General features: G+C 46.4%; 1 protein-coding gene across 1 annotated transcript in view; it reads left to right on the forward strand.

The window, feature by feature from the left end:
- The window catches only part of TMEM178B (transmembrane protein 178B), a gene marked incomplete at both ends in the record, with an annotated part of 360,474 nt that extends 340,870 nt beyond the window's left edge, over positions 1-19,604 (forward strand). Inside the window, one exon of the mRNA XM_079711813.1 lies at positions 19,354-19,604. Coding sequence (XP_079567939.1) covers positions 19,354-19,604 — 251 coding nt within the window. The remainder of the gene's footprint in view (positions 1-19,353) is intronic.
- Between the last annotated feature and the right edge of the window lie 7,483 nt (positions 19,605-27,087).

Below are 27,087 nucleotides of genomic sequence, written 5' to 3' on the forward strand. Positions count from 1 at the left end.
TTTGTTCTCTACATCTGTGTCTCAACTTCTGCCCTGCAAACCGGTTCATCTGTACCATTTTTCTAGGTTCCACGTACATGTGTTAATATACGATATTTGTTTTTCTCTTTCTGACTTACTTCACTCTGTATGACAGTCTCTAGATCCATCCACATCTCAACAAATGACCCAGTTTCGTTCCTTTTTATGGCTGAGCAATATTCCATTGTATATATGTGCCACATCTTTATCCATTCATCTGTCAGTGGGCATTTAGGTTGCTTCCATGACCTGGCTATTGTAGATAGTGCTGCAGTGAACATTGTGGTGAATGTGTCTTTTTGAATTATGGTTTTCTCTGGGTATATGCCCAGTAGTGAGATTGCTGGATCATATGGTAATTCTATTTTTAGTTTTCTAAGGAACCTCCTTACTGTTCTCCATAGTGGCTGTATCAATTTACATTCCCACCAACAGTGCAAGAGGGTTCCCTTTTCTCAACACCCTCTCCAGCATTTGCTGTTTGTAGATTTTCTGATGATGCCCATTCTAACTGGTGTGAGGTGATACCTCATTGTAGTTTTGATTTGCATTTCTCTAATAATTAGTGATGCTGAGCAGCTTTTCATGTGCTTCTTGGCCATCTGTATGTCTTCTTTGGAGAAATGTCTATTTAGGTCTTCTGCCCTTTTTTTTTTTTTGCGGTACGCGGGCCTCTCACTGTTCTGCCCTCTCCCGCTGCAGAGCACAGGCTCCAGATGCGCAGGCTCAGCGGCCATGGCTCATGGGCCCAGCTTCTCCGCGGCATGTCAGATCTTCCCGGACCTGGGCACGAACCTGTGTCCCCTGCATCGTCAGGCGGACTCTCAACCACTGTGCCACCAGGGAAGCCCCCTGCCCATTTTATGATTGGATTGTTTTTTCTTGACATAGAACTGCATGAACTGTTAGTTCTGATCTTTCTATCTTGTTTGATTGATTTATGTTTCTGTTTTTGTGCCAGTACCATATTGTCTTGATTACTGTAGCTTTGTAGTATAGTCTGAAGTCAGGGAGTCTGATTCCTCCAGCTCCGTTTTTTTTCCCTCAAGACTGCTTTGGCTATTCGGGGTCATTTGTGTCTCCATACAAATTTTAAGATTTTTTGTTCTATTTCTGTAAAAAATGCCATTGGCAATTTGATAGGGATTGCATTGAATCTGTAGATTGCTTTGGGTAGTATAGTCATTTTCACAATATTGATTCTTCCAATCCAAAAACATGGTATATCTCTCCATCTGTTGGTATCATCTTTAATTTCTTTCATCAGTGTCTTATATTTTTCTGCATACAGGTTTTTGTCTCCCTAGGTAGCTTTTTTCCTAGGTATTTTATTCTTTTTGTTGCAATGGTAAATGGGAGTGTTTCCTTAATTTCTCTTTCAGATTTTTCATCATTAGTGTATAGGAACGCAAGAGATTTCTGTGCATTCATTTTGTATCCTGCAACTTTACCAAATTCATTGATTAGCTCTAGTAGTTTTCTGGTGGCATTTTTAGGATTCTCTATGTATAGTATCATGTCATCAGCAAACAGTGACAGTTTTACTTCTTCTTTTCCAACTTGTATTCCTTTTATTTCTTTTTCTTCTCTGATTTTCGTGGCTAGGACTTCCAAAAGTATGTTGAATAGTAGGGGTGAGAGTGGACATCCTTGTCTTGTTCCTGATCTTAGAGGAAATGCTTTCAGTTTTTCACCATTGAGAATGATGTTTGCTGTGGGTTTGTTGTATATGGCTTTTATTATGTTGAGGTAGTTTCCCTCTATGCCCACTTTTGGGAGAGTTTTTATCATAAACGGGTGTTCAATTTTGTCAAAAGCTTTTTCTGCGTGTATTGAGATGATCATATGGTTTTCATCATTCAATTTGTTAATATGGTGTATCACATTGATTGATGCGTATATTGAAGAATCCTTGCATGCCTGTGATAAATCCCACTTGATCGTGGTGTGTGATCCTTTTAATGTGTTGTTGGATTCTGTTTGCTAGCATTTTGTTGAGGATTGTTGCATCTATATTCATCAGTGTTATTGGTCTGTAATTTTTTTTTGGAGTATCTTTGTCTGGTTTTGGTATCAGGGTGATGGTGGCCTCATAGAATGAGTTTGAGAGTGTTCCTTCCTCTGCAGTTTTTTGGAAGAGTTTGAGAAGGATGGGTGTTAGCTCTTCTCTAAATGTTTGACAGAATTTATCTGTGAAGCCATCTGGCCCTGGACTTTTGTTTGTTGGAAGATTTTAAATCACAGTTTCAATTTCATTACTTGTGATTGGTCTGTTCATATTTTCTATTTCTTCCTGGTTCAGTCTTGAAAGGTTCTACCTTTCTAAGAATTTGTCCATTTCTTCCAGGTTGTCCATTTTATTGGCATAGAGTTGCTTGTCGTAGTCTCTTAGGATGCTTTGAATTTCTGTGGTGTCTGTTGTAGCTTCTCCTTTTTCATTTCTAATTTTATTGATTTGAGTTCTCTCCCTCTTTTTCTTGATGAGTCTGGCTAATGGTTTATCAGTTTTGTTTCTCTTCTCAAAGAACCAGCTTTTAGTTTTATTGATCTTTGCTATTGTTTTCTTTGTTTCTGTTTCATTTATTTCTGCTCTGATCTGTATGATTTCTTTCCTTCTGCTAACTTTGGGTTTTGTTTGTTCTACTTTCTCTAGTTCCTTTAGGTGTAAGGTCAGATGGTTTATCTGAGATTTTTCTTGTTTCTTGAGGTAGACTTGTATAGCTATAAACTTCCCTCTTAGAACTGCTTTTGCTGCATCCCATAGGTTTTGGATTGTTGTGTTCTCATTGTCATTTGTCTCTAAGTATTTTTTGATTTCCTATTTGATTTCTTCAGTGATCTATTGGTTATTTAGTAACGTATTGTTTAGCCGCCATGTGTTTGTGTTTTTTACTTTTTTTACCCTGTAATTCATTTCTAATCTCATAGCGTTGTGGTCAGAAAAGATGCTTGATATGATTTCAAATTTCTTAAATTTACTGAGGCTTGATTTCTGGCCCAAGATGTGATCCATCCTGGAGAATGTTCCATGTGCACTTGAGAAGAAAGTGTAATCTGCTGTTTTTAGATGGAATGTACTATAAATATAAATATTTAATATAAATATTAAATATATCTGGTGTATTGTGTCATTTAAAGCTTCTGTTTCCTTATTTATTTTCGTTTTGGATGATCTGTCCATTGGTGTAAGTGAGGTGTTAAAGTCCCCCACTATTATTGTGTTACTGTCGATTTCCTCTTTTATAGCTGTTAGCAGTTGCCTTCTGTATTGAGGTGCTCCTGTGTTGGGTGCATATATATTTATAATTGTTATATCTTCTTTTTGGATAGATCATTATGTAGTGTCCTTCCTTGTCTCTTTTAACGTTCTTTATTTTAAAGTCTATTTTATCTGATATGAGTATTGCTACTCCAGCTTTCTTTTGATTTCCATTTGCATGGAATATCTTTTTCCATCCCCTCACTTTCAGTCTGTATGTGTCCCTAGGTCTGAAGTGGGTCTCTTGTAGACAGCTTATATATGGTTCTTGTTTTTGTATCCATTCAGCAAGCCTGTGTCTTTCGGTTGGAGCATTTAATCCATTCACATTTAAGGTAATTGTCGATATTTATGTTCCTATGACCATTTTCTTAATTGTTTTGTGTTTGTTTTGTAGGTCCTTTTCTTCTGTTGTGTTTCCCACTTAGAGAAGTTCCTTTAGTGTTTGTTGTAGAGCTGGTTTGTTGGTGCTGAATTCTCTTAGCTTTTGCTTGTCTGTAAAGCTTTTGATTTTCCATCGAATCTGAATGAGATCCTTGCCAGGTAGAGTAATCTTGGTTGTAGGTACTTCCCTTTCATCACTTTAAGTATATCATACCACTCCCTTCTGGCTTGTAGAGTTTCTGCTGAGAAATCAGCTGTTAACCTTATGGGAGTTCCCTTGTATGTTATTTGTCATTTTTCCCTTGCTGCTTTCAGTAATTTTTCTTTGTCTTTAATTTTTGCCAATTTGATTACTATGTGGCTTGGCATGTTACTCCTTGGGTTTATTTTGTATGGCACTCTCTGCGCTTCCTGGACTTGGGTGGCTATTTCCTTCCCCATGTTAGGGAAGTTTTCGACTATAATCTCTTTAAATGTTTTCTCTGGTCCTTTCTCTCTCTCTTCTCCTTCTGGGACCCCTATAATGCGAATGTTGTTACGTTTAATGTTGTTCCAGAGGTCTCTTAGGCTGTCTTCATTTCTTTTCATTCTTTTTTCTTTATCCTGTTCTGCAGCAGTGAATTCCACCATTCTGTCTTCCAGGTCACTTATCCGTTCTTCTGCCTCAGTTATTCTGCTATTGATTCCTTGTAGTGTAGTTTTCATTTCAGTTATTGTATTGTTCATCTGTTTGTTTGTTCTTTAATTCTTCTAGGTCTTTGTTAAACATTTCTTGCATCTTCTCGATCTTTGCCTCCATTGTTTTTCCGAGTTCCTGGATCATCTTCACTATCATTATTCTGAATTCTTTTTCTGGAAGGTTGCCTATGTCCACTTCATTTAGTTGTTTTTCTGGGGTTTTATCTTGTTCCTTCATCTGGTGTATAGCCCTCTTCCTTTTCATCTTGTCTGTGTTTCTGTGAATGTGGTTTTTGTTCCACAGGCTGCAGGATTGTAGTTCTTCCTGTTTCTGCTGTCTGCCCTCTCCCCTTTCAGCTTTAAAAAAAATGCTTAAGCAGCTTTGTGTCAAGTTAAATGTAAATTTACTATGATATTTGACCCCATAATTTTGGCCCTGGGGAGGAAGAAATGCCAATAGCTGTGTCCTTCCTACTTCCCCTGTAACAAAACCTAGGAATCCCTTAAACATTCCACCACACTCCCAGGCTACAGTTTATTTTAAATGATAATTAATTAAGATATCCCTTCCAATTCAGCTCTCAACATTTTCACACAAGTTCTACTGAAATCACATTTCCAGGAAGCCTCTGGGTCACAGATTTTTAGGGTCCCTGAGTTAGTACGGCCAAGGGAAATTGGATGGCATTCTCTCTTTATCTCAGCATTCCCATCTGGGCCCATAAAGTAGGAAACTTCTCTCCTCTCTTTAGAAGGGTACCAACTCTACCATTTAAGGCCCTACTGCTTTTTTTCTTAATTAATTAATTAATTAATTTTGGGCTGGGTTGGGTCTTCGTTGCTGTGCACAGGCTTTCTCTAGTTGCAGCGGGCGGGGGCTACTCTTCGTTGCGGTGCACAGGCTTCTCATTGTGGTGGCCTCTGGTTGCAGAGCACGGGCTCTAGGCTCATGGGCCTCAGTAGTTGTGGCATGCAGGCTCAGCTGTTGTGGCTCACGGCTCTAGAGCACAGGCTCAGCAGCTGTGGTGCACAGGCTCAGTTGCTCCGCGGCATGTGGGATCTTCCCAGACCAGGGCTCAAACCCATGTCCCCTGCATTGGCATGCGGATTCTTAACCACTGCGCCACCAGGGAAGCCCTAAGGCCCTACTTCTAAAGGAGAAGAGGTAACTGACTTCTCCGATTGGTGAGGTTGCCAGAGGAGGCCAAGCTTGCAGAGACCAGCAACATCTGGGTCTTCTGCCTGTGCTTTGCTCCTCCAGGTGGCCAGTATTCCCAGGTTCGAGGCTCAGGCCAGCATCAGGAGGCCAGGTTGGAGGCCTATTTCCCTTTCTTTTTCTGGCCCACCAGTGTGAGTCACTTCTGGGTGAGTGTATCTGCCCTGCGGGCCCAAACATTCCCTTGGGGAAAGCATCCTAAAATGTCAGCCTTGCGGGGGAAGTGTTACTGAGGTTGATTGTGGCCAGGGACCAAGCCACAGTTGCCACACTTGCCTCAACAGTAAGAAAGCTGGTATTTCCCATCCTGTCTACCTCCTTTCTGAGACTCTCTTCTCATCAGAGTTTGAATTCAGGAAATGAAGAGGGGTGAATAATGATCATTCCCTAAATCTCCCAGACAAAAGTGGAGCTAAAAGCGTTGCTAGGTAGAGGCCCACCGACGAGCCAGTAGCACTGTGGAGAGGAGCCCTCTGATGGGCTGCGGTCCGTACCGAGCTCCTTTGGGTCTTCTGACCACCAGCTTACTCTGCCCGCTGAGGTTGGTTTTTGGCCTCCTGGGAAGCTACAAACAGCCTTACTGTAAGAGAGTTAATGCTCTGATCTTGATTCCTTTCCTGCCTCAGCCACACCATCCTGCTCCTCATAGAAAACTCATGTCCCTCTACAGGAAGTCACCCTTTTACCCAACACAAATAGGAGTGAAGTTACATACGGTTGTGATAGGGTTTCCTAGTTCTCTGGAGAATTCAGCAATGAGATTTTATTAACTGAGGCTTGAGTCTGAGGGGCCCCCAGAACCTCCTCAGGACCACATTTGATAACAATAGGGCCTCTTCTCCCAATCTCACCATCTAGTGGTTAAATCTATTTTTTTTTTTTTTTTTTTTTTGCGGTGCACGGGCCTCTCACTGTTGTTGCCTCTCCCGTTGAGGAGCACAGGCTCCAGACACGCAGGCTCAGCGGCCATGGCTCACGGGCCCAGCCGCTCCATGGCATGTGGGATCCTCCCGGACCGGGGCATGAACCCCGTGTCCCCTGCATCGGCAGGCAGACTCTCAACCACTGTGCCACCAGGGAAGCCCGGTAAATCTTATTTAAACACCACTGGGTATAGGGCCCTATTGGGGAAAAGAGCTTCTCTGCTTACATTGCTTACAGTCCAGCTCCAGAGACAATACACATGCACGTGAAATAGCTGGAATGAGAGAAAACATAACAAGTGGCAAAAACATGGATTTGAATCCTGGCTCCAGTACAGAGCAGCTGGTGATCTTGGGCAATTTACTTAACCTCTCTATGTCTTTCCCCTTCTAAATCTCATAAGGTTGCTTTGAGGATTCAAAGAACTACCATTTGTAAAGCATTTGGGACAATGCCTATCCTATTAAAAATAGTATATATAAGCATTTGATCCATATAAAGCTATGTATGTGTTCAGTGACCCAGTGGTGAGGTGACAGCATGCCACAATCACTTGGGTACAGGTTTTCATCTCAAAGAAAGGCCAGGCCAAGCTGACAAATGTGCCAGGCATATGGAAACATAAACCAAACCAGGTGGTAGACTCTCCTGATTGTCTGGCTACCACCCCAAGCGTCTTCCTCTGCTAATGAACATGGCTTGGATCAGATAGGGCAGAAGCCAGAGAGATTTCTTACAGGAGCCAATTTCTTCCAGACAGTTAAACAGCTGGGTCCCAATCCTTCCATGTTTCAAATCAGGGCAGGTTTGAGCTGAGCCTCATATGCACACTGATGGCAAATAATAACATCTAATGGTCTCATTCACCAGCCCTTCTGTGCATGTCAGGAGGTGAGAAGCAGTATCTTCTCTCCAGGCAGGTCATGTCTGACAAAATAACTGACAGCAAGTCCTAGAACAATTCAGAGAGAATGGTACCTTTTTGTCCCAATACCTAGAGTCACAGGATCATTTAATTGGAAGGATCTTAGAAATCTGGTCCTACCCCCTGTATTTCATGGTTGATCATAGCCAAGAGAGATGAGGTGGTTTATCCACTTAATGGGAAAGAATGAGACCAGAACCTGGATTTTCTGATTCTTGTTGGAGTTGTCTTTCCACTAAGCCACATCCCCATTGGTAGCAGCTCTCCTCCCAGGAAGCTGTTGCAGGCTGACTTGGTGGACCTCTGGGCGGGCCAGGAGAGCCTTATGATGACCAGGACAGGAATTCAAACATAATGATAGATTTACTTGTATTGGGCTTCATGCTGGCTTTGGGGGGTGGGGGTGGCATTGGTGATGTGGCTTTCTCTGCAAAATCCTTGTATCTACTTAGGAAGATGAATGTTAGACCAACCAGAGAACTGTAGTATCTGAGATGGTCTGCAGGAGGTTTTGTATGACTTCAAGCATTGTCCCTAGCAAGAAACCCAGGGCAAGATTGCCCTCTGCCCTAAAGGCTCTCGAAGTTTGCTCCATGGACCCTTGTCCACCAGAAAGTGCTGGCCTAGAAAGACAAGGAGAGAATAGAGAAGCAGGGGCAGGAATATGGCATGCTCTAAGTGGCCTTACACTTGGAAGCTCACTATTCACAGCTTGAGAATGTTCCTTTCTACACAGCTGTAGATGCCACACTCTGTCTAGTTAAGAAGCCAGTTGGATCCACTAACTCTCAGCTCTGAACCAAGGCCCAGATGGATAGAAAGCTGCAAAAATTCGCATTGAGAAAAATGTGATGCTGCACTCTTGATTCATTTCCTCTCTAGAACTCTCTTTCCTGCCCTATGTGGAAAGCTCTCAGCTCACCACAGACCACCAGGCTCAGATGTTCCCAACTTTTCATTCCCTGAAGCATGAAATATCCAAGGCCAGGCGGGCAGGAGTGGAGTGGGCCAGTGGTTGCTTCCCCTGGGGGATATTGTTTTTTCATGGGGCCAGTGGAAGCAAGTGTGATGCGTAGTTCTCATATGTTTCCACAGTCAAATAGTTTGAGGCTTTACAGCGAAATCAGATATTTGCTCTGTTCCTTATACTTTGGGACCTTCAGCAAATTATTTAATTTGGGATTATGATGTGAATTATATAATTTGTATGATGTGTATATATATATATATATATACATATATTAATGCATATACATATATGATTTACATAAATATATGTAATCTCACAGCAACCTCAAGAGGTACAGAAGATACAGAAACTGAGGCTTGGCTTGAGTCAACTGCCTCTGCCTGAATTAATCCTTGTGATCATAGAATGGCTTCCCCGGGAGAAAGAATGGTGGTGGAGTTTTAACAAAAGAAGAAAGAAGGGAAGTGTATTGTGTAGACTCAAAACAAAACAAAACAAAAAAATAGCTCTCACAGTCCACTAGGCAATAGGTGTTTAATAAATGAATTTTATAATAATTTAATAAATGGGATAGCTGTAAATGCCGCCTCTACATTCCAGGGGAATCACGGTCAGAGCCTCTACAGCACTTATAAAAGGTCCCCAACTCATGTCACCTAGCTATTCCCAACCCTTCTCTTAGGGCTGCTTCCTTTTACCCATCCTAGTTGAGCCACAGGCTTCTTTGCAAACCCAGCGATGTCATGATGTAACTAACCCCCACTGGATGCTGAAACCTGAGCCCAAAGATAGGTTCCCTTACTGAGGAGGGTCTCAGAAGTGTATTCTGAGATCTTCCAAATTCCATGCTTGGAGTGCCAACAAAGCCCACAGAACGAAGGGTCCTGAGTGAGCACCGTCTCTGGTCTCTGCTGAGAGCAAGTGCTTCCTGGTTTGGTGCTTGCCCTGCGACGGGGCCGGGAGAGAATGGAGCAGGTGATGGAGGTGAAAAGCAGCAAGCACAATTTTTCTTGTCCTCCAGAACAATTTTTCTTCACCCTCACTTAAAGCTTTCCATTTCTAATATCATACCTTACATATAGAAAGCAATCTTAACTTCTCTAAGCCTTTTTCACATTTATTATTATCGCTCTTCAAAATAATCCTGCAGAGAGGGTATTATTCTGATGCTGAATTTCCCTAAAAATAAAAATGCTTCCTGAAATCCAGGGTACCCATTGAAACGCAAGGTAGGTAGGCATGTACCTGTGTGGGCACACGCGTGAACGTGCACACTCACGCATGCAAAAACACCTCAGCAATCGCAAAACGGTTTAGGAGAAAGGAGGGTGGGAGGGCCAGCCGTGATATCGCCTTCATTCCCTTCTGGGTTTCAAAGCCCATATTTTCATTTAAAAGCTCCATAGCCCAGAAATCCATTTCCTCCAGTGATATGGATTTACTGGGCAGTGCTGTATCTCATACGAAAGGAGACACCACTACCGTAACCAATTCTGGAGAAAGGTACAGTCTAGCTGGACACAAACTAAAACAGAGCACAAGAGAGGGTTCCTATAGCTAATTGTCAGATTGCCTGTTCCAGACCAGAAAAGTTTTAGGGCTTCTGAAAAAAATGTGGATTATCTGGTGCTGGGCATACTCAGAGAAGACTTCTTGGGTCATTCGGGGCTTGGACTGGGCCATAAAGGATAACTGCCAGGATAGCTGCAGGGACCCTCTGCAGACTGGGTAAAGGATGGAAATGGCAGAGTCCAGTCAAGGAGACTGGACAGTGGCGCTTTGACCTTAGTAAATTCCCATCACAACATTTGAACCCACTGATGCTCTCTTCCACTGGCTCAGCCCTTTAGGTGTTTCCCCGAGTTTGAAAAGGCTCAGTCTTGGGTGTAGAGGTCACCAGGGCCAGCGATCTTGTGATCAAATCTAACATACACCCAGAAGAATAAGTATCGTGATGGGGATTGAGGGGGAGTAAGTGTAGATGCGTTGATGAGATGGAGAAAAATCCACACGATGCCCGGCAGCTGTTGTTTTGTACGGCTGTGTTTAGATGGCTGTTTTAGTTACAGGTAGCCATAAAGTCTGGAAACATAGCCTTATTTTATCGTGTATTGTAACGTTCTGTTAATAAGCCAGTTATTATATATTCACCTGTTGTATCAGATTGCAATGGCTGCCAAAACAAAATGCGACACACTGGGTGGCTTCAAGAGAAATTCATTCTTTCACAGTTCTGGAGGCTGGAAGTCCAAGATCAAGGTGTCATCAGGGTTGCTTCCTCTGAGGCCTCTCTTGCAGCCTTGCAGATGGCCTCCCTCTTGCTGCCTTTTCATGTGGTCTTCCCTCTGTGCATGCAGCTGTCTCATATCTCTTTGTATGTCCTAATCTCCTCTTCTTACAAAGACACCAGTCACACTGGATTAGGGCCCACCCTAAGAGCCTCATTTTCACTTAATTAGCTCTGTCACAGCCCTATCTCCAAATACAGTCACATATTGAAATGTTGGGGGATTAGGGCTTCAATATAGGAATTTTGTGAGGACACACTTCAGTCCATGACACCCATGTTTCCAGGTTTGGTGGCTACCCTGGAGATACTGAAAACCAAGGGATGAGACTCCACATCCTATGATAGGAACGCAGAGGCTTTTTCCTTAGAGTCAGTGCCAACCTATTTGAACCAGCCAGTCCCTTTCGTCGCTTGAGTTGAGGATGTAGCACTACTGTGGCATAATCATGCCCGGACATAGACCAGCCTTGCAGTGCGCAGACACAGACTCGGGGATACAAAAGCCGCTTGCCTTGGGGGTGAGGTGGCATTCATGCAATGACTGCCTAGAGCATCTGCAGAGTTTGCAGAATGATGAATGGTTTTGTCTTAACTCAGGGCCCCATCCCCTGCAGTGTGTTCTCCCCCAGAGCCTGTCACCACCCCCTGCCTCATCCCAGTGAACCCCTAAGGCACCTTGGCTGTAAAGCCCCATGTGACCTGCCTGCTGGCTGCCGCTGATGCAATGGTGTATAATTCAACAGTAATTTATATTCCATGCAGGTCTGAGCAAAGCTATAAAGTGCTATCAAGAGCTAAATGCTGCTGAGGCATTTAATCTAAGCAAAGGAAGGGTTTGTATACATCAGCTTCCTGGGATGCGTACCGCTGTTAAAGGTGGAGGGATCCTTTTTCTGTTTGCCGATTCGCTTCTTTACGGTTTTAAAGATCAGAGGGGCGGAAGGGAGAGAGTCTTAGAGGATTGGGCTGCTTCCTGACCTCCCTGACACACACGTCCATGAGGGCACTTCTGCAGAGACAGCTTTGCAGCGACCTGTGGGGCTGGGGTCAGGACAGAGGCCCTCTGGCCACCATAGCAACAAGGCACCACGTGAGGGTCAGGGATAAGCAGGCGTCACTCCTCATTCCCAAGAGCAGAAAATGTCACACAGATGGGTTTCTGGCCCTGGAAAGCTGCAGAAATTATACTCCAGTGAAGTTTTGGGTACAACTTGGTCACAGAAGGAATAGCTATTTGGGAAAATGCCTCTGCACACAACATGTGACCGCCCTGGATTCCTGTGAGAACCTTCTTGAGGCCCTCGGTTTCCTAGGCAATGGCTTCTTGAATTAGTAAGAGCCCTTCGCTGCCTTGCCTGAGACCACAATTTTGATGCTATTTCTCCACGGGGTCCGTGGCTGCGGTGTTACTGTGTGGCTTCTCCATCAGTCCCTGAAGGAAGTGGAGACGTGTTCTCCCCTCCCCTCCTGTGGATGCTAAAGCAGCAGCCACACAGGAGGCCCCATCTCGCCCGCCTTACGAACCTGCAGTCACTGCTCGGAAGTGGGCTGAGCAGAGGTTAATGCCCAAACTCTGAATATCAGCTTAAAAATATCTTGGTAATCAACCTACCAGGTGGTACTGGGATAGAACCATTTGGGGTTGCAGATTAAGTGCTCCCTGGTGACACTTCAAGGTTACAGAAGAATTAACTGCCCCCAAACAATGCTCTCCTGGCCAGGCATTTCTTAACGTGGCAACATACCCAGGGATCCAAGTTTCTGTGCTTCCACTGGGTTAAAGCTTTAGGTTTTCTGTAACTTACAAGCGAGGATTAATTTTTGTAGTCACTGCAGTATCACCGATTGGCCCCAGAGTGCAGGGCAGGAGGGAACGTGTAGGAAGGGTGACCAGTGTGTGCTACTTAGCCCAGGTCTTTCTAGTTTTAGGACCAAAAGTCACACTTACCAGGGACACACCCTCTACCCTCACCAACTCCCAGGCAAACTGGGATGGTTGATCACCCTTCTAGGGAAGGAAGACTTTGAAAGAAAAAAAAGTCAGAAACTGAAGGGAATTGGGGATTATGGGGGAAGCACTGGAAATCCTGTGTGTAGCCAGGGAGTACCTCAAACATACCGTGTCCCTGGGGATTGGGACGCAGAATTACATAATATGTGATACCACACGCTATCACATTATCCTATGAAGCACTCATGTTCTGGTGGTAGTTCAAATCAGAGGAGAGGGTGAAGTGGCCAGAAAGAGTATGGACTGTGGGTTCAGAGGAGGACTGGGAAGCCCCAAGTCTGAAAAGACAAAAGGAGGAGGGCTTCCCTGGTGCACAGTGGTTGAGAGTCCGCCTGCCGATGCAGGGGACACGGGTTCATGCCCCGGTCCGGGAAGATCCCACATGTTGCGGAGCGGCTGGGCCCGTGAGCCATGGCCGCTGAGCCTGCGCGTCCGGAGCCTGTGCTCCGCAACGGGAGAGGCCACAACAGTGAGAGGCCCGCGTACCGCAAAAAAAAAAAAAAAAAAAAAAAAAAAAGACAAAGGAGGAGACAGACAGGGACATCTAGGGAGGGGGACCAAGCCTGGATCAAGGGGCAGCTTGGAAACTCAGGGAAGAGATAGCCAAGCAGGAGGAAGTTGTCAAACAGCCCAGAAACTAAAAGTGGGGAGAAAACTAGAATCCAATATCGGCAACCAGAGAAACGTTAATTAGAAATGGCAGCAATGCGTGGAGCTTGGTGGGGGGGCGGTGCTGTATTTGGCGCTGGGACCAGAAGTCGGCCGGCTGGGCATGGAAACCCTTCTCTCGGTCTCACCCTCACTCAAGCCTCAGCGGTGCCTGGAGAGGAGGGATGGGGGGCGGCCGGCAGGCGTGCGGCCAGTGATCCCAGAACACCACACAGCCGTCGCCCCTTCCAGCTAGGCGCTGACGGGACACGCAGACACCGGTGACTGGGGCTGGACCATGGGTTGCCAGGTGACAGCATGGGTTTGATTCCTGAAAGGGCTCCAGGTGGGGTTGGTCATCCAAGGAAGCAGGTGCTGTGTTTGAATCAAAAGGAAGCATTTATGTTTGCAGAGTGCGTTACACTCCTTGGCCATGCCTTCCCGCTCTCAGGTGGAGTTTGCAAATGGGGACACCAGAGGGGTCTGGAGGACACTGTGCCCTCTATGCCGGTGGGTCTTGTTAACACCGGCTCTCAGGCTGCGGGCACATGGGGGTGGTGTGGTCTCATCTAACTGGACTTCCTGAGCTCTGAGTCCAAATGTGTGAGAGTCCTGGCACGGAAAGGGTAACTAGATGTCATTTCTCCTTCCAACCCGCTGCAACTGACTAGTTGCGGCTGGCTGCCGGGGAGGGCTGGGCTGAGTCGCAGTCTGAGGCCAGCAGGAATGAGGGTTGAGATTGATTAGCTATTTCTGCCAAAGGCATGGACTTGAAACTAATAGAAGAGCCATTGCACTTTGCTGTCCAAAGCTTTACAGTTCCTATAACGACATGCCTTATGGTCCCCTTGTGAATGGACAAGGCTGGTGCTTTTCAAAAATGTTTAGATCAAATGAAATTTCACGTGGAAACAGATCAAAGCAGGGCTCTTCTGGCCAAAGAGAGGAGAGAGGGCTGGGAGTCTCTTTTACTCCCTCTTCCTTTCCCAGTGGCAGCTCCTGAGGCACCTCCATTGAACAGGGTTTGAGAAACCCTGGAGGAGGGACTGCTTTAGGACAGGGGCAGGAAGGACCTCTCTGAGAGGACAGCATTTGAATTGAGATCCCAGAAGATCTCAAGAAGAAGGCCATGCTTCTTAGCTAGAGTACAGGGAGCATGGGGGTCAAGCTGAGAAATGAGGTCAGATCGGTAGGAAGCGTCCACTCAGGTCAGGCCGTACAGGCAGGGTAAGGAAGGTGGGATTTAAATTTTTTTAAATATCACTGGAAGAAGAAGGCAGGGAACCAATGATCTGTTACCAGAGGTTCTGTGGGAGATGATGGAAGCCTGACCAGGATGGCAGCAGTGAGCATTTCGAAAGTTAGAGGCACGATGGGAGTGGGATGTGGACATGCCTTCTCGACGCAGGCTTAGAGACCTAGGACACTGGGGCACTGGGGTTGAAGGAGGGATGCTCTCCAGGCCAGGTGCGGACCCCCTTCCCTTTACTGCCTGCGGACACCCTGTTCATTTTTCAAGACACTGCTTCCTCTGGGAAACCTTCCCTGGCCCAGCATAGTTGTCTCTTACCATTTACTTCTGGGTATTAGCCTTTTTTTCCTAGACATGGCTAGATACAGGAGCCACCAGCTGTCTGCTCCAGCGCCCTGATTTTACAGATGAGGGGACCAAAGATTCAGAGCTGATACTAAACTCAGGTCTCTTAATCCCCAGTCTGGTGCTATTTTCACTTCATCCTCAGCTTTTCAGTTATGTCTGTCTCATATCCCCAGCGAGATTATAAGATTTTTTTTTCATCTTTTTATTTTAGACTCTATTAAAAATTCTTAAGAACTGTGATCCTATCTTATTCTCCTTTTTATCCCTCTAACATCTAGCGTAAGGCTTGGCACAAACACAGAAGTTCAACAAATATTTGCCGATTGGCTGTTGGGTACACCACGGAGCCTGCGGCCACAGGAACGTCCCCTTCCGCCTGCCCCGTTGCAGTTAACCTGCCTCCCCAGACCTGACGTCACTGAGGTCTGACAGCCGCGCTGCTGCTGTCCCTACTTGCCTAGCCGGTGTTACAGCCAGTTCTGGCCACACAGCAGAGCCTTGCTCCAAAGGGAAGGGCTTGGGTGGTTCTTTTCACTTAATTTCTGGGACTACAGTTAGTCTTGGAGCCTCATGGGAGTTAGGCTCAAACCCCAAGCCATGGGGGGGAATTACTGAGAAGATGTGACCATGCATTGTTACGTTTGCCTTTCTTGGATCCTCACTCGCCCGTCGATAAGTGCTCCCGAGAAATAAAATGACCCAGGCCACAGCCTGTTCCTTGAGGGGAGAGGAGAGCCTCATACTTGCCCAAAGGACCACTGTACTTTTGGGTGAACGGAAAGAGGCTGCAACCCCCGTGCTGTAATATCTATTACCACCCTTTAATTGAGGATGTTTTCTAGCAGAGATATTTAGAATCTCTCTTAGTTCCCCAGAGAACCCCTCAGAGTTGGTGGTGGTAGGGGGGAGTTCTGCACCCCACCCTTCCCGGTTGGTCACCAATCCACAGGTCTGAGAGTTGGGCTCATCGCCTGAGACAGAAAGCTGGGCCAGGTAGGGTCCTTGCGCGCCTGTGGCCCTCATTCCCCCACTCTCCGGTACTCCTGCTGTGTGCATTTCCAGTTATTAATGCACATTTCCAAACTTGAATTTATAAGCGCAGAAGTATATAAAAATATAAATCCTTGGGGCTCCCCTGGTGGCGCAGTGGTTGAGGGTCCACCTGCCGATGCAGGGGACGCGGGTTCGTGCCCCGGTCTGGGAGGGTCCCGCATGCCGCGGCCATGGCCGCTGAGCCTGCGCGTCCAGAGCCTGTGCTCCGCAGCGGGAGAGGCCGCGGCGGTGAGAGGGCTGCGTACCGCAGAAAACAAACAAACAAACAAAAAAATATATATATATATAAATCCTTGCTCCAAACAGAAAACAGCCGTGTCTATGGTAGCGGGCAGAAGCCACTCCAACTCTTCCCTCTTTGTCACACCGGGCTTTCCTGACATGTTGCACAGATGACCTGCGTAACGGGCCGTCTTTTTTTTTTTTTTTTCCTACAACTTTATTGGAGTATAATTGCTTCACAATGGTGTGTTAGTTTCTGCTTTATAACAAAGTGAATCAGTTATACATATACATCTGTTCCCATATCCCTTCCCTCTTGCGTCTCCCTCCCTCCCACCCTCCCTATCCCACCCTCTAGGTGGTCACAAAGCCCCGAGCTGATCCCCCTGTGCCATGCGGCTGCTTCCCACTATCTGTCTACCTTACGTTTGCTAGTGTATATATGTCCATGCCTCTCTCTCACTTTGTCACAGCTTACCCTTCCCCCTCCCCATATCCTCAAGTCCATTCTCTAGTAGGTCTGTGTTTTTATTCCTGTCTTACCCCTAGGTTCTTCATGACATTTTTTTTTTTTTTTAGATTCCATATATATGTGTTAGCATACGGTATTTGTCTTTCTCTTTCTGACTTACTTCACTCTGTATAACAGACTCTGTCTAGGCCGTCTTAAGTGAGAGCCCTCAGAGTTTTTTCCCATCTATGGGAATATTGACGGGAGCTAACAAACCACAGAAATCTTTAAAGGTTCCAGAGTCACAGAACCACTGACAGGAAGTGAAGGCAGGAAGATATCCCAGCTAACCCTATTAACATGACAACAAGATGTATGTTATCAACAAGCTGGGCCATTTCCAATAGGTAATTAAGTCCATATGGTAATTAAGTAATTAGGTCTTGATTTATCAACCACATCTTTGTGTCCTGTCTGCTCTGCTTGCAGAACACCCTTAAAATAGTGTCTATCAAGCTTTTTCAGCTACTGGTAACTTGGGAAGATCAAAACTTCCTTGAGATCGACCTTCTCTCCCGGAACAAATCACTGCACTTAATCAGGAAGACTGTGCACAATTTGATGAGAAGAAATGTCTCCATTTTTAAAAGTATCCTATGTGGATACGGTTTATAGAGAGCCCTTGGGTGACCTCAGTCACATCCAGAGCTTCAATTTATAGATGATGACTCAGTCCACATCTCTAGCTCAGAAATTACTACCAGGCTCCAGACCCACGGTGCCGAGTGCCTTAACATCCCAAGGGCAGCTCAGATTTGAACTCAGCACGCATGCACACGTGTGTGCTCTCTCTCTCCCTCTTCCTGTCCTAAATCTAAATTTTAGTAAATGACGTCATCACACACTCAGGTTTCTAAACCAGAAATTGAAAGCGTACTTGAGGCACAAGCAGGCCAACACTGGTTTGTTGGAGTTTGGATTCTTTGAAACTGGTGTCAAAAGGAAGCTTTCTTCAGTTCTGGCACTCCCAAGCCATTGCGCTGTCCTTGGCGGGGGTCCCCCAGGCTGCCTCCTTCCCTCTGGCCCCGCTCTGCTTCTTCCGACACCTGAATCTGTGCCTCAAGGTTATACAAAGAACCTCTGCCCTAACACAGGGTCTCACCAGGCCGATCAACAGAAATCATCTGAGGAGCTTTTAAAAAGGAAAGATTCCCATCCTCTCCCTAAGATTCTGATTAAGAAAGTCTGGAATGAGACATAATCCACCCTGGGTGCCGTCTTAGAATTCCGTCTGAACCCCGGGGCACAGCAGGAGAGACTCGGGGTGCTTTGTAACCCCCCCCCACTGTTTTCCCAGGTAATGATGGTGCCATATCTGTTTGTACACGATGACTGTCGCTGCGCGCACATGCACAAGCATGTACATGCACACACACATGCACACACATGTACACATATGTACACCTACATGCTTCCCACCCACACAGTTTTATTTATGTGGCACCTGTGCCCAGGTCACCCCTGACCCACTGCTTTCCGTTGCCTCTACCAGCCACCGTTCACCTACAGTCATTCAGTCCTGCCCTGCTACCCCCTCGCCAGACCCCTCCTTCCTTCTCCCCTTGACTACAGCTCCTAACTGGGCTCCCTGCCTCTGGACCGCCCTCTGCTCTGGTCCTGAATTAGTGGTCTTTGGAAACACAGATCACAGCCACTGAAGTGCCTGGACCCCTGCAGTACTATCGACCCCACCCAGGCTTTTCTTCCAAACTTTACTTCTTCAGGCCATTGCTCTCCTATCTGCAGGGACAGAGGAAACATTAGACACAGCAAATATCGAGAAAAGCTCTTAAACTCATCTTAGGTACATCAACTATCTATTGGCTAAAAGTGGCCTTATAATTCTACTCTATTTGATAACATTGTATCTCTTGTAGCAGCCTTCTCATTGGAGATTAGTTTGAGCAATGGTTTTTTTTAAAGGAGCATCATTGAATAAGTTTGTGAAATACCTCGTAAGACTAGGCTGGACAAGTTAACTTACGTTACTGTGGATGATGAATCTTAGTGGGTGAGAAGTGACGTACAGCGTTTCCCAGAGTTATTGACTCTGCTGCCCGTCGTAAAGGAGTGTGCGCGTCGTAAAGGAGTTATCTCCTAGGCTTAAAAAGAAAATGCTGGGAAATGTCTTATGGGAAAAGGCTTCCAGGATTTGGATGACTGGTTGGTAAATGGATTAAAGGAAAACCCAATATCGTATGAGACATTGTGTATGGAAAAGAAAAGAATAAAAATGTTTTTCTCTTTAAAGAAGTAGCAATGGGGGGTGTTTTCTGCGTCTCCAAGGAAAGACAGTGAATTTTAAAGGCTTTCGAAAAATGAGCCAGATACTCTCCCGCTTCACTGCACCCTACACAGACTGTCATGTGATATATTTTTAGTATTTTTCCAAAGGAGAGACTCCCCGAGTTTATCCAAGACTGGGCAGTTATTGAAGCATGAGGAAGCCTTGATACTGTCCCCCTCTCCATGAATATTTCCAAATATTGATCTCGTCAGCAGGTTACTCTTACCTGGATCTCATTGTTCCTACTCAAGAAAGTCGAAAATGTAGTAAACCTCACTTCTCTCTTTCTCTCTCCCTCTCCTCTTCCCTTTCCTTCTCTGTTACCCCACCCCTGTCTCTTCCCTTCTCCTCCAGGAACTTTCTGCATCATTTCACTGTGCACCTGTGTGGCTGGGATCAACTTTGAGCTGTCACGCTACCCACGCTACCTGTATGGACTCCCCGACGACATCAGCCATGGCTACGGATGGTCCATGTTCTGTGCTTGGGGGGGCCTGGGCCTCACGCTAATCTCGGGATTCTTCTGTACCTTGGCCCCTTCTGTCCAACCTGTCCCGAGGACCAACTACCCCAAATCCAGACCCGAGAATGGGACAGTGTGCTAAAAAAAACAAACCCATACATATATATATATATATATATATATATATATAAATATATATATAATATACATATATACAACAAAACTCAATCAAGATGATGCCAGTGCCGAGGCAGAGTGGAGCTGGCTTAGGCACCTGCATCTCGTCGGACTTTGTGTTGCCTCATCACCGAGATGGGGAAAGCATTCCCATCACGTGGCTCTTCCATCCGTTCTTAACTTTTGGCTCCGTGGTTTCTTGAAGACACCACCACTCGAGATAGTCCCGATCCCCGTCACTCACGAGGATGGGGTGGTGGGCTGGGAAGGGACGGTGCCCGTGGTCTGGGGCGGCACGGGTGTAGACAAGGAAGTGCCCTCCGCTGGGCTGCCAGAAGGGGACAGTACCCCAACACCGATCATATCAGAGAAACGACGCCCTTAGTTCATAGAATGTCACCAGATCTTTGAGGCCATTTCCAGAACCATTTTCTTCTCCTGCTCTTCCCGTCTGATTTCCTTCCTGGCCGACCAGTGACACACAAGAAGTGGAAGAGAAAACACACCGAGAAGCGAGTTTTCTCTTTGCTGCCAAACTTTTGGACAAAGTTTCGGAGGTGGGGAGGGGGAGAGCACGACATGCTGAGAGACAAGATCCGCATCGATGAGAGGACACTTCAGTGGATGCTCAGAAAACCCAGTCTTACCTTCCAGCTGCCTTACACCCAGTTAAGCAACAGGCCGCCCTGCCCCGAACCCCATCTGCACTCCCCGGGAAGATCGGAGCCTTGGAGTAACGCTGTAATGTGTGTGTGTGTGTGTGTGTGTGTGCGCGCGTGTGCGTGTGCGTGTGCGCGCGCATGCAACAACTTCAGGCAGTTTCCTTTTTTTTCTTTTCACCTTTTTAAATGGCAATACTGGGTTATGACTGTTGTCTGTCATTTGTGGTGGTTTCATGGCCCAGGATGGAGGGTCCAAGACCTAGGAAGCATCATGAGGGGCGGGCTTCTATGGGGGCCAGTTTTGCAGCTTCAGATCCCTGGAGTGTGCGTGCGTGCACATGTGTGTGTGTGTGGATGTTTTCTGAGTGTGGGGTTTTATCATTTGTGTTGCGTTTTTCTGTTATTTTTAGTGCGGCTGAAATTCCCAGAGGGAAGAACCAAGGACACAACCACTGGGCAGAGGACCTGTGGTGCTTCACATCCCAGTTCTGGGACGCCACAGGATTTAGTCCTCTAATTTTGGAAGTTCAAGACACAGCTGGGTACACGAGCCATGAGCGAAGAGGGGGAACATGGTTCAAGAGGGAGAAGGAAAGTGGCCTCTGTTGCTGTTGGAAAGTCCACGTACCAGAGAAGACCTTTCACTTCCCATTCCAGAAGCTGTCCTTTGTCACTGGACATCCACCCCTTTTGTAGGCGTGACCTCTGTACAGACGAAAGAAAATGGGTCACCTGCAGAGAGAGCCGCCGTGTCCCGTGGGCTCCAGTTTGTATGATATCGTGTAAATTCATGGAGAACTCTTGACTCTTACCATCTTCTTCCTTTTCCTCTTGGTATTCAAGGCCATGAATCCCCAAGTAGCCATCTTGGTGGCTAGCACCCAAACAGAAGTGGCCTCAATCCAGCCCGGCGTCTCAGGCTCAGTTGAGCGCATTGGCACTGCAGGGGTTGGCGAGCTATGGAGTCAGCCAGCGGGTTGTGAAAGCTGAGGGGACAGGAGTCTGCCAGCAAGAGTGCGCAGCAGCAGCTGACCATCACCTCAGTGACCCCGCGGGGGCCGAGCAGCCTTGGGGAGGCAAAGAGAGGATTCCCCGAGCCGTCCAGCCATGGGTCAACCGTGTAGCCGAGAATTCAGTTGCTTCATAACTGAATGTGCTCTGGGAACTTTGCCACCCACTCAGCAGCCTTCCTTCCCAGCCATACCCCCTGTTTCATCTACCTGTCCTCTACCCTGCCTCTCCTCCGGCTCTCCCCTTTTCTCACCTGTGAACCATTTCCCTTCTCCCTCTTCCATCCACCAGGCTCCAAGTCCCGCCTCTCTCCTCATCTGCTCTTTCTGACTGTGTGTGTGCATGTAATTCACAACCACATAGGACATCTGATGTGCGTGGATGGGTCTGAGTGTGGGTCTCTGTGTGTGTGTGTATCTCTCTGGTGCATTTTGTGTACATTTGTGTCAGTATGTACCTGGACGCAGATGTGGGTATGTACTACTCAAGACTTCCTTGCTGGCGACATGGATCAGCTTCTGCAAAAAGGCTCCTGTGTGAGTGAGTGCCCCGTGTGTGGGGAGCTAGGAGATGACAGGGCAGGAAGTGCTGTTAGCTCCTAATTGCACTTCTAAGGATGGTTTTTAAAACAAAGGATGTATTCGATGAGAAGAGAGATAATTTTCAGGAAAACCCAGTGTTTCAGTTGTACAGGGAATTTTTTAAAAAATAATTTGCTTTGAAAAGTTAGATTTCCCGCTTCAGGGGAAGGGTGTATTTGGGCTTGAGGAAAAGTGAGGAGAAGTATCTCAGATTGTGTCTTCCTTCCAAGCATCTTGACTGGGCTCCGCCTAGCAGGGAGAGGTGGGCGTCCACCAGCATCTGTTTGGGGCAGGAGGCTTGTCTGTGACCACATCCAAATTTCAGCTGTTTCCCAATTGTAGGAAAATGTGGAAGGAAATTCCAAATGGGGCAATTTGTAATCAATCATTTAAACTTTTCCTAAGTAACCAGTACTGTTCACCAACCTGTAATTTATACCCTCTTTTTTATTCCCATGCTTGCCGTAAATAGATCATCCACTCTCTCCAACTACTAATCTTTATAATAGACCTTTATCACAGATTGCTGCATCCCTTTGAAATGTTCCTAAATGCTAGGAGGACCCCTAGGAAAGAAGTAAACCACCTGGGCTCAACTCATCAGCAGCAGAGCAGGAGCTTAGAGCTGCTTTCTTTGGTAATGGGGCCAGAAATGTACAGGCACGCACACTCTGGGTCTGACCCTGCTCGGGGCCAATAAAAGCCCAGCCACATGGCCAGGATGGAAGGCCTGTACAGATGGCAAGTGCTGGCTGTGGGAGAACTGCTCGGGTCACCTTGATCCCTCCGGCCTAGGGATTTGACCGCAGATGAAGACGTGTCACTCCAAGCTGTCACTGAAGCTTTCGTGCTGTGAGGGCTGAGGAAGAAGAGAAGGCAGAGAGGGAGGAGAAGGAAGGAGGCTCAACCTTCGAGACTCTCTACATCAGACTCTGCTAACCCCAGGTCAGACTAGAACCCAACCTTCTAATGGGATTTAGGGTCAGCAGCCTCCCCCACCAGCCCCCACCCCAGGTCAAGTTCAAATTCCTTGCAGGTGTGCAGGCGAGGCCTGTGACCGTGTATGTGTTTTGAGCTCCGTGAAGGTCGACCTTGAGCACGGGGCCTTTTATTTCCTTCCTTGCCCTAGGACCCTGGGGATGCAGGAAAGTGGGGTGTCTGCCTTAGAAAGAGGTCCTGTTTCTTCCCCCATTTTGAGAGTTTTGGTTTCTTCTTCTGATTTCTGTTCCTTTCTGTCCACTCACTTCCACTTTCTCTCTGCATCAACTACAACCCATTAAAATAGTTAAGGAATCTGTCTTTAGAGAGGCTTATCCACTCCAAGCAGCCCTCTTCCTTGTTTGTTGTGGCTGTAGGTTTCATAAGGAGTTCTGTGACGCCCTGGCATCAAAGCGTGAAAAAATTTCAGACGTGCCTGTTCCAGCTTCAATCCTCCTCCAAGTCCCAGCCTTTCAACGATAACACCCTTTGGATTTCAGGGATCACAAAGTCACAAACACTCGACAACTCCACCAAATCAAGACAAAGCCTTCCTCAATCACACGTCCATGTGCAGCACCCTGGGCCCTGGTGCCATTTGGGAATATTCTCTTGTTGGGAGTGAGTGGTTTCACCTAGCAATGCTTGCCTTTCTTTCGATAAGGGAAGAAGACGTCCTGAGACTCTTCAGTCGGCGCCCCACATCTTAATGTTCATCCACTGTCACCACGAGAGGTCTAAAATGAAAGAACCATGTGTAGTTGTCCTGGTTTAATGGGAGGATATGCTGCTTACGTCTCCAAAGTTGCCCACCTGAGTCAGATTCAGGATAATGAAATCAAGTACATCACCCAGAGGCGTTTAGAATTGGTCTTCACCTGGCTTATTCTGAGAGCATTAACGAACTGATTTTCAAGTATCCGGTGGGGGAAGGAGTGGGAAGAAATACACTCTGGTCATCTTTGGTGTGATGTGTGTGGGATGTTTGCTTGATTCCTGTAGCTAAAGGGAAGCTGCTCTTCTGAAAATGTCCCCTCTGCTCTAGGGACGAACCTTTCCTGTGGACACATCCAGCCCTTTCCAGGGAAAGATGATGAGTCATGGAGTGATTTCACCACAGATAGAAATAGTTGGTGCATTAACAGCCAGGTTGGCTTCTGTGCTGTCTTCCAGCTGTTATACAATAGAGTAAGGGGACAGATGCTTAAACAAGACCACCTGAGTTGATGGTCACAAAAGTTTCTGGTTTCCCTCAACGTGGTCACCTTGGTGGGCTGGGTTTTCTTTCTTTTCATCAATGTCTCCATGGTGAAAAATATTTCTTAAACATTATGGTTAGTTCTTAGACTATATTATTATTGGCTATTTGATTTTTTTTCCTGAATAATACATGTTCATTGTAGAAAGTTAGAAAAATAAAATACAAAAGAAAAACAACCTTAGAAGATTGTTCATAATCCCATGGCTCTGGGCATCATAATGATCATAGCCCCAACACTTCATCAGTGGTTGTCTCTGGGTTGGCAGTTGGGGCCAGGGGTGCAGCCCGTGACCACAGAACTACATTGGTCTGTGTGGAGTTGACCCTAAGTTCATGGCAGTGAGAGCACAGGGCCCGAGCCCCCAGAGGCAGCAAACAGGCCTTTGAAGAGGCTCAATGCCAGAGCTTAGGGGCAGGGTGGAACAGAGCTAAAAGATTCCAACTTTGGGATTTCTTTCCTTGTTCTGTTTCTCCTTCCTTCCTCTTTTTTTTTTTTTTTTTTTTTTTTTTTGAGTGCCATCTCAGTCTAACGATAGCTGTAAGAGCACTGAAGCCAGAGTAACTCACTAATTCAGCTACACTTGTATAACGTAATTACTGTACATTTCATTTCAGCTCTGCGCTGAAATGACTTGTGACTCTGGGCACTGTGTATTCTCCATACTTGAACTTCCTCATCCACAAAATGAGGATAGAGATAACACTTTACCTCATGGTGTATTAAGGGTGACAAAGAAATTACAAAGTGATTTGCAAACATGAAGCGTCCTATGAATTATGCACTGTTCAAATTCTCCTGCAGTAGCCAAGCCCCCACTGAATGGAATTTTTTCATGGTTTCTAAGCCTCACCATGGAAGGGATAATCTAGAACGAGGGGTCATCTTGGCCACTGAACAGGACTGTACTCTCCAACTTAAGCACGTAGATTTTCTTTGATCATCCAGGTTCCTCAGAGAAGTCGGCTCCTTAATTTACGCATTCCCAGCCTTCCTTCCCTGTGTCCAAGGCCAATTCTGCAAGAGCACTCTTAATCCTCTTTATTATTCCCAGAGGTGATGGAATAAGTAAACCATATGTGGCAAATGGCATAAGTGAGCTAAAACAGTTAACTGTTAAGGCACACGGTCGAGGCCTCCGTTATTTACCGTTTTACCATTCTCCTAACGTCGTTTCTAGCTGTTCGTGCCCAAGTGGTGGGGCAAATCAGATTCTGAAGTATTTTAACGGTCTTTTAAGTTTACGATGGGAACGAGCTTCAAGGAACTGGGATCTTCTTTCCCTTGGCCGTTGGTGAAGCAGATGGCTTCATCAAAAGCACATGGGTTCTTATAGGAAGACCTTTGGATGGTGCATTCACTAGGAGTTGTTCTGGGCATGATCCTGTTTGGGAAAAGCCGAATTCTAGGTTCTGAACAAAAAAAGAAAGCATTTCCCAAAGAGTCTGCACGCTTTCCACTTTGCAGTGGATCAGCTTAAGTGTTATGGTGAGACCTTCTCTAAGGGAAATCCAGGTCACTACTCCCAGTATGGTTGGAGCCCAGCCAGGGATGGGGGAACCACCCAACCGCAGAGGATGGTTGTTCACTATTGAGAAACAGAAAACTGGGTGTAAGTTACACAACAGTAACTCAAACCTGGCCTCGCTTTGACAGACACCAACCTCAGCCATTGCAGCTCTCGTTCTTCACGTCCAAGGACCGGGTGTTTGTTCCTGGAGGAACTCTGTGTCCCGCCGTCCTCTCCTGGCTACGCATTTCCCTTCCTTTCTGGGTCGCCCGTAGACCCTTTCTAGGCTGAATGTATCTGTGTGTGTGTGTCGCTGTGACTGTAAGGATGTCTTTCACATGAAGAGCTTTCACCAACTCCATCTCCTCCTCCTTTCCCCTTTCCACCCATGGTGTGACTGTTTTGCTAGTCAAGACTATCTGTAAAAATGTACAAATAAAAGTGGAAACTGAAAATAAGGGGGAGGGAATTGAGACTAAACAAATGTACTGCTGTAGCCCTCGGTTTTCGGAGGACTTATGTGGACTGCCCTAAAATCCTAACTCTGGGTGGGATTTGAAGGGAGGGAAGCCTTTGGTGCAGGAGTTTTGTTGGTTTTTTTTTTTTCTGGTTGTTTCTCTGACAGCCAACGCGTGTCTGCTTGGAACTCTCTTTTCTAAAGGTTTGGGCCTTTAAAATATATTTTCCAAAAAGTAAAAGCAAGTCATCCAAGTGTGAAGGGTGAAGGTCATCGTGAAGGTCAACACAGAGACCTGATCTGGGGGTCGTATTAATAGCTTTGTCACTGGCTCACTTGGGGCCTTGGGCGAACGTGGTTACCTCACCAGGTTTCTGCATCCTCTCAGCCAAATGGGGCTGGGGGTTCCTGGGGCTCCCAGTCTCCATGGCCATTCTGCTGCTATTCTTGGAGAGGCTTCAAGCCCACGCTGGTACGTGTTTACTGCAGGAGGTGCATTCGGAGGGTTCCTCCTGGCTGCTCTCGTCCCCATGCTTTCACTCCTCGGAAAGTAACCTCGAGCTAACAGCCAGTTTGTGCTCAGAGTCCAAAGCCTTTTATCTACCTTTTCATTCTCAGATGCCTTTCCACCCACTTTGATGATGTCATTTTACTGTGGTTTCGGACAGAGCTTTGCTGTGCTGGGGTAGGAGGTGGAGTTTCCAAGGAGATGACGTATGTGAATTGCTTGGAATCTATGACTTACTGTGCCACCCCAGCTCGTACTATCAGAAACAGGGAGTCTGGCCAAGGGACGCGACCGAATCAGAATGGAGAAAGCCTTGGTGGGGTGTGGGGGTAATGCAGTCGAGGTAAGGGAAAGAAAGCTTTTGGAAGGGGAAGTGGCAGAATCACAGGGCATCCTCAGCATGGCAGCAGAGAAGGATCCCCCAAAGGCTGGGCACCCAGAAGAGGAAGTAGAAAAGAGAAACAGGGGAAGGTAATCCTATA

Source organism: Hyperoodon ampullatus (assembly GCF_949752795.1).
Source record: "Hyperoodon ampullatus genome assembly, chromosome: 9".
In the NCBI taxonomy this organism is placed as follows: domain Eukaryota; kingdom Metazoa; phylum Chordata; class Mammalia; order Artiodactyla; family Ziphiidae; genus Hyperoodon; species Hyperoodon ampullatus.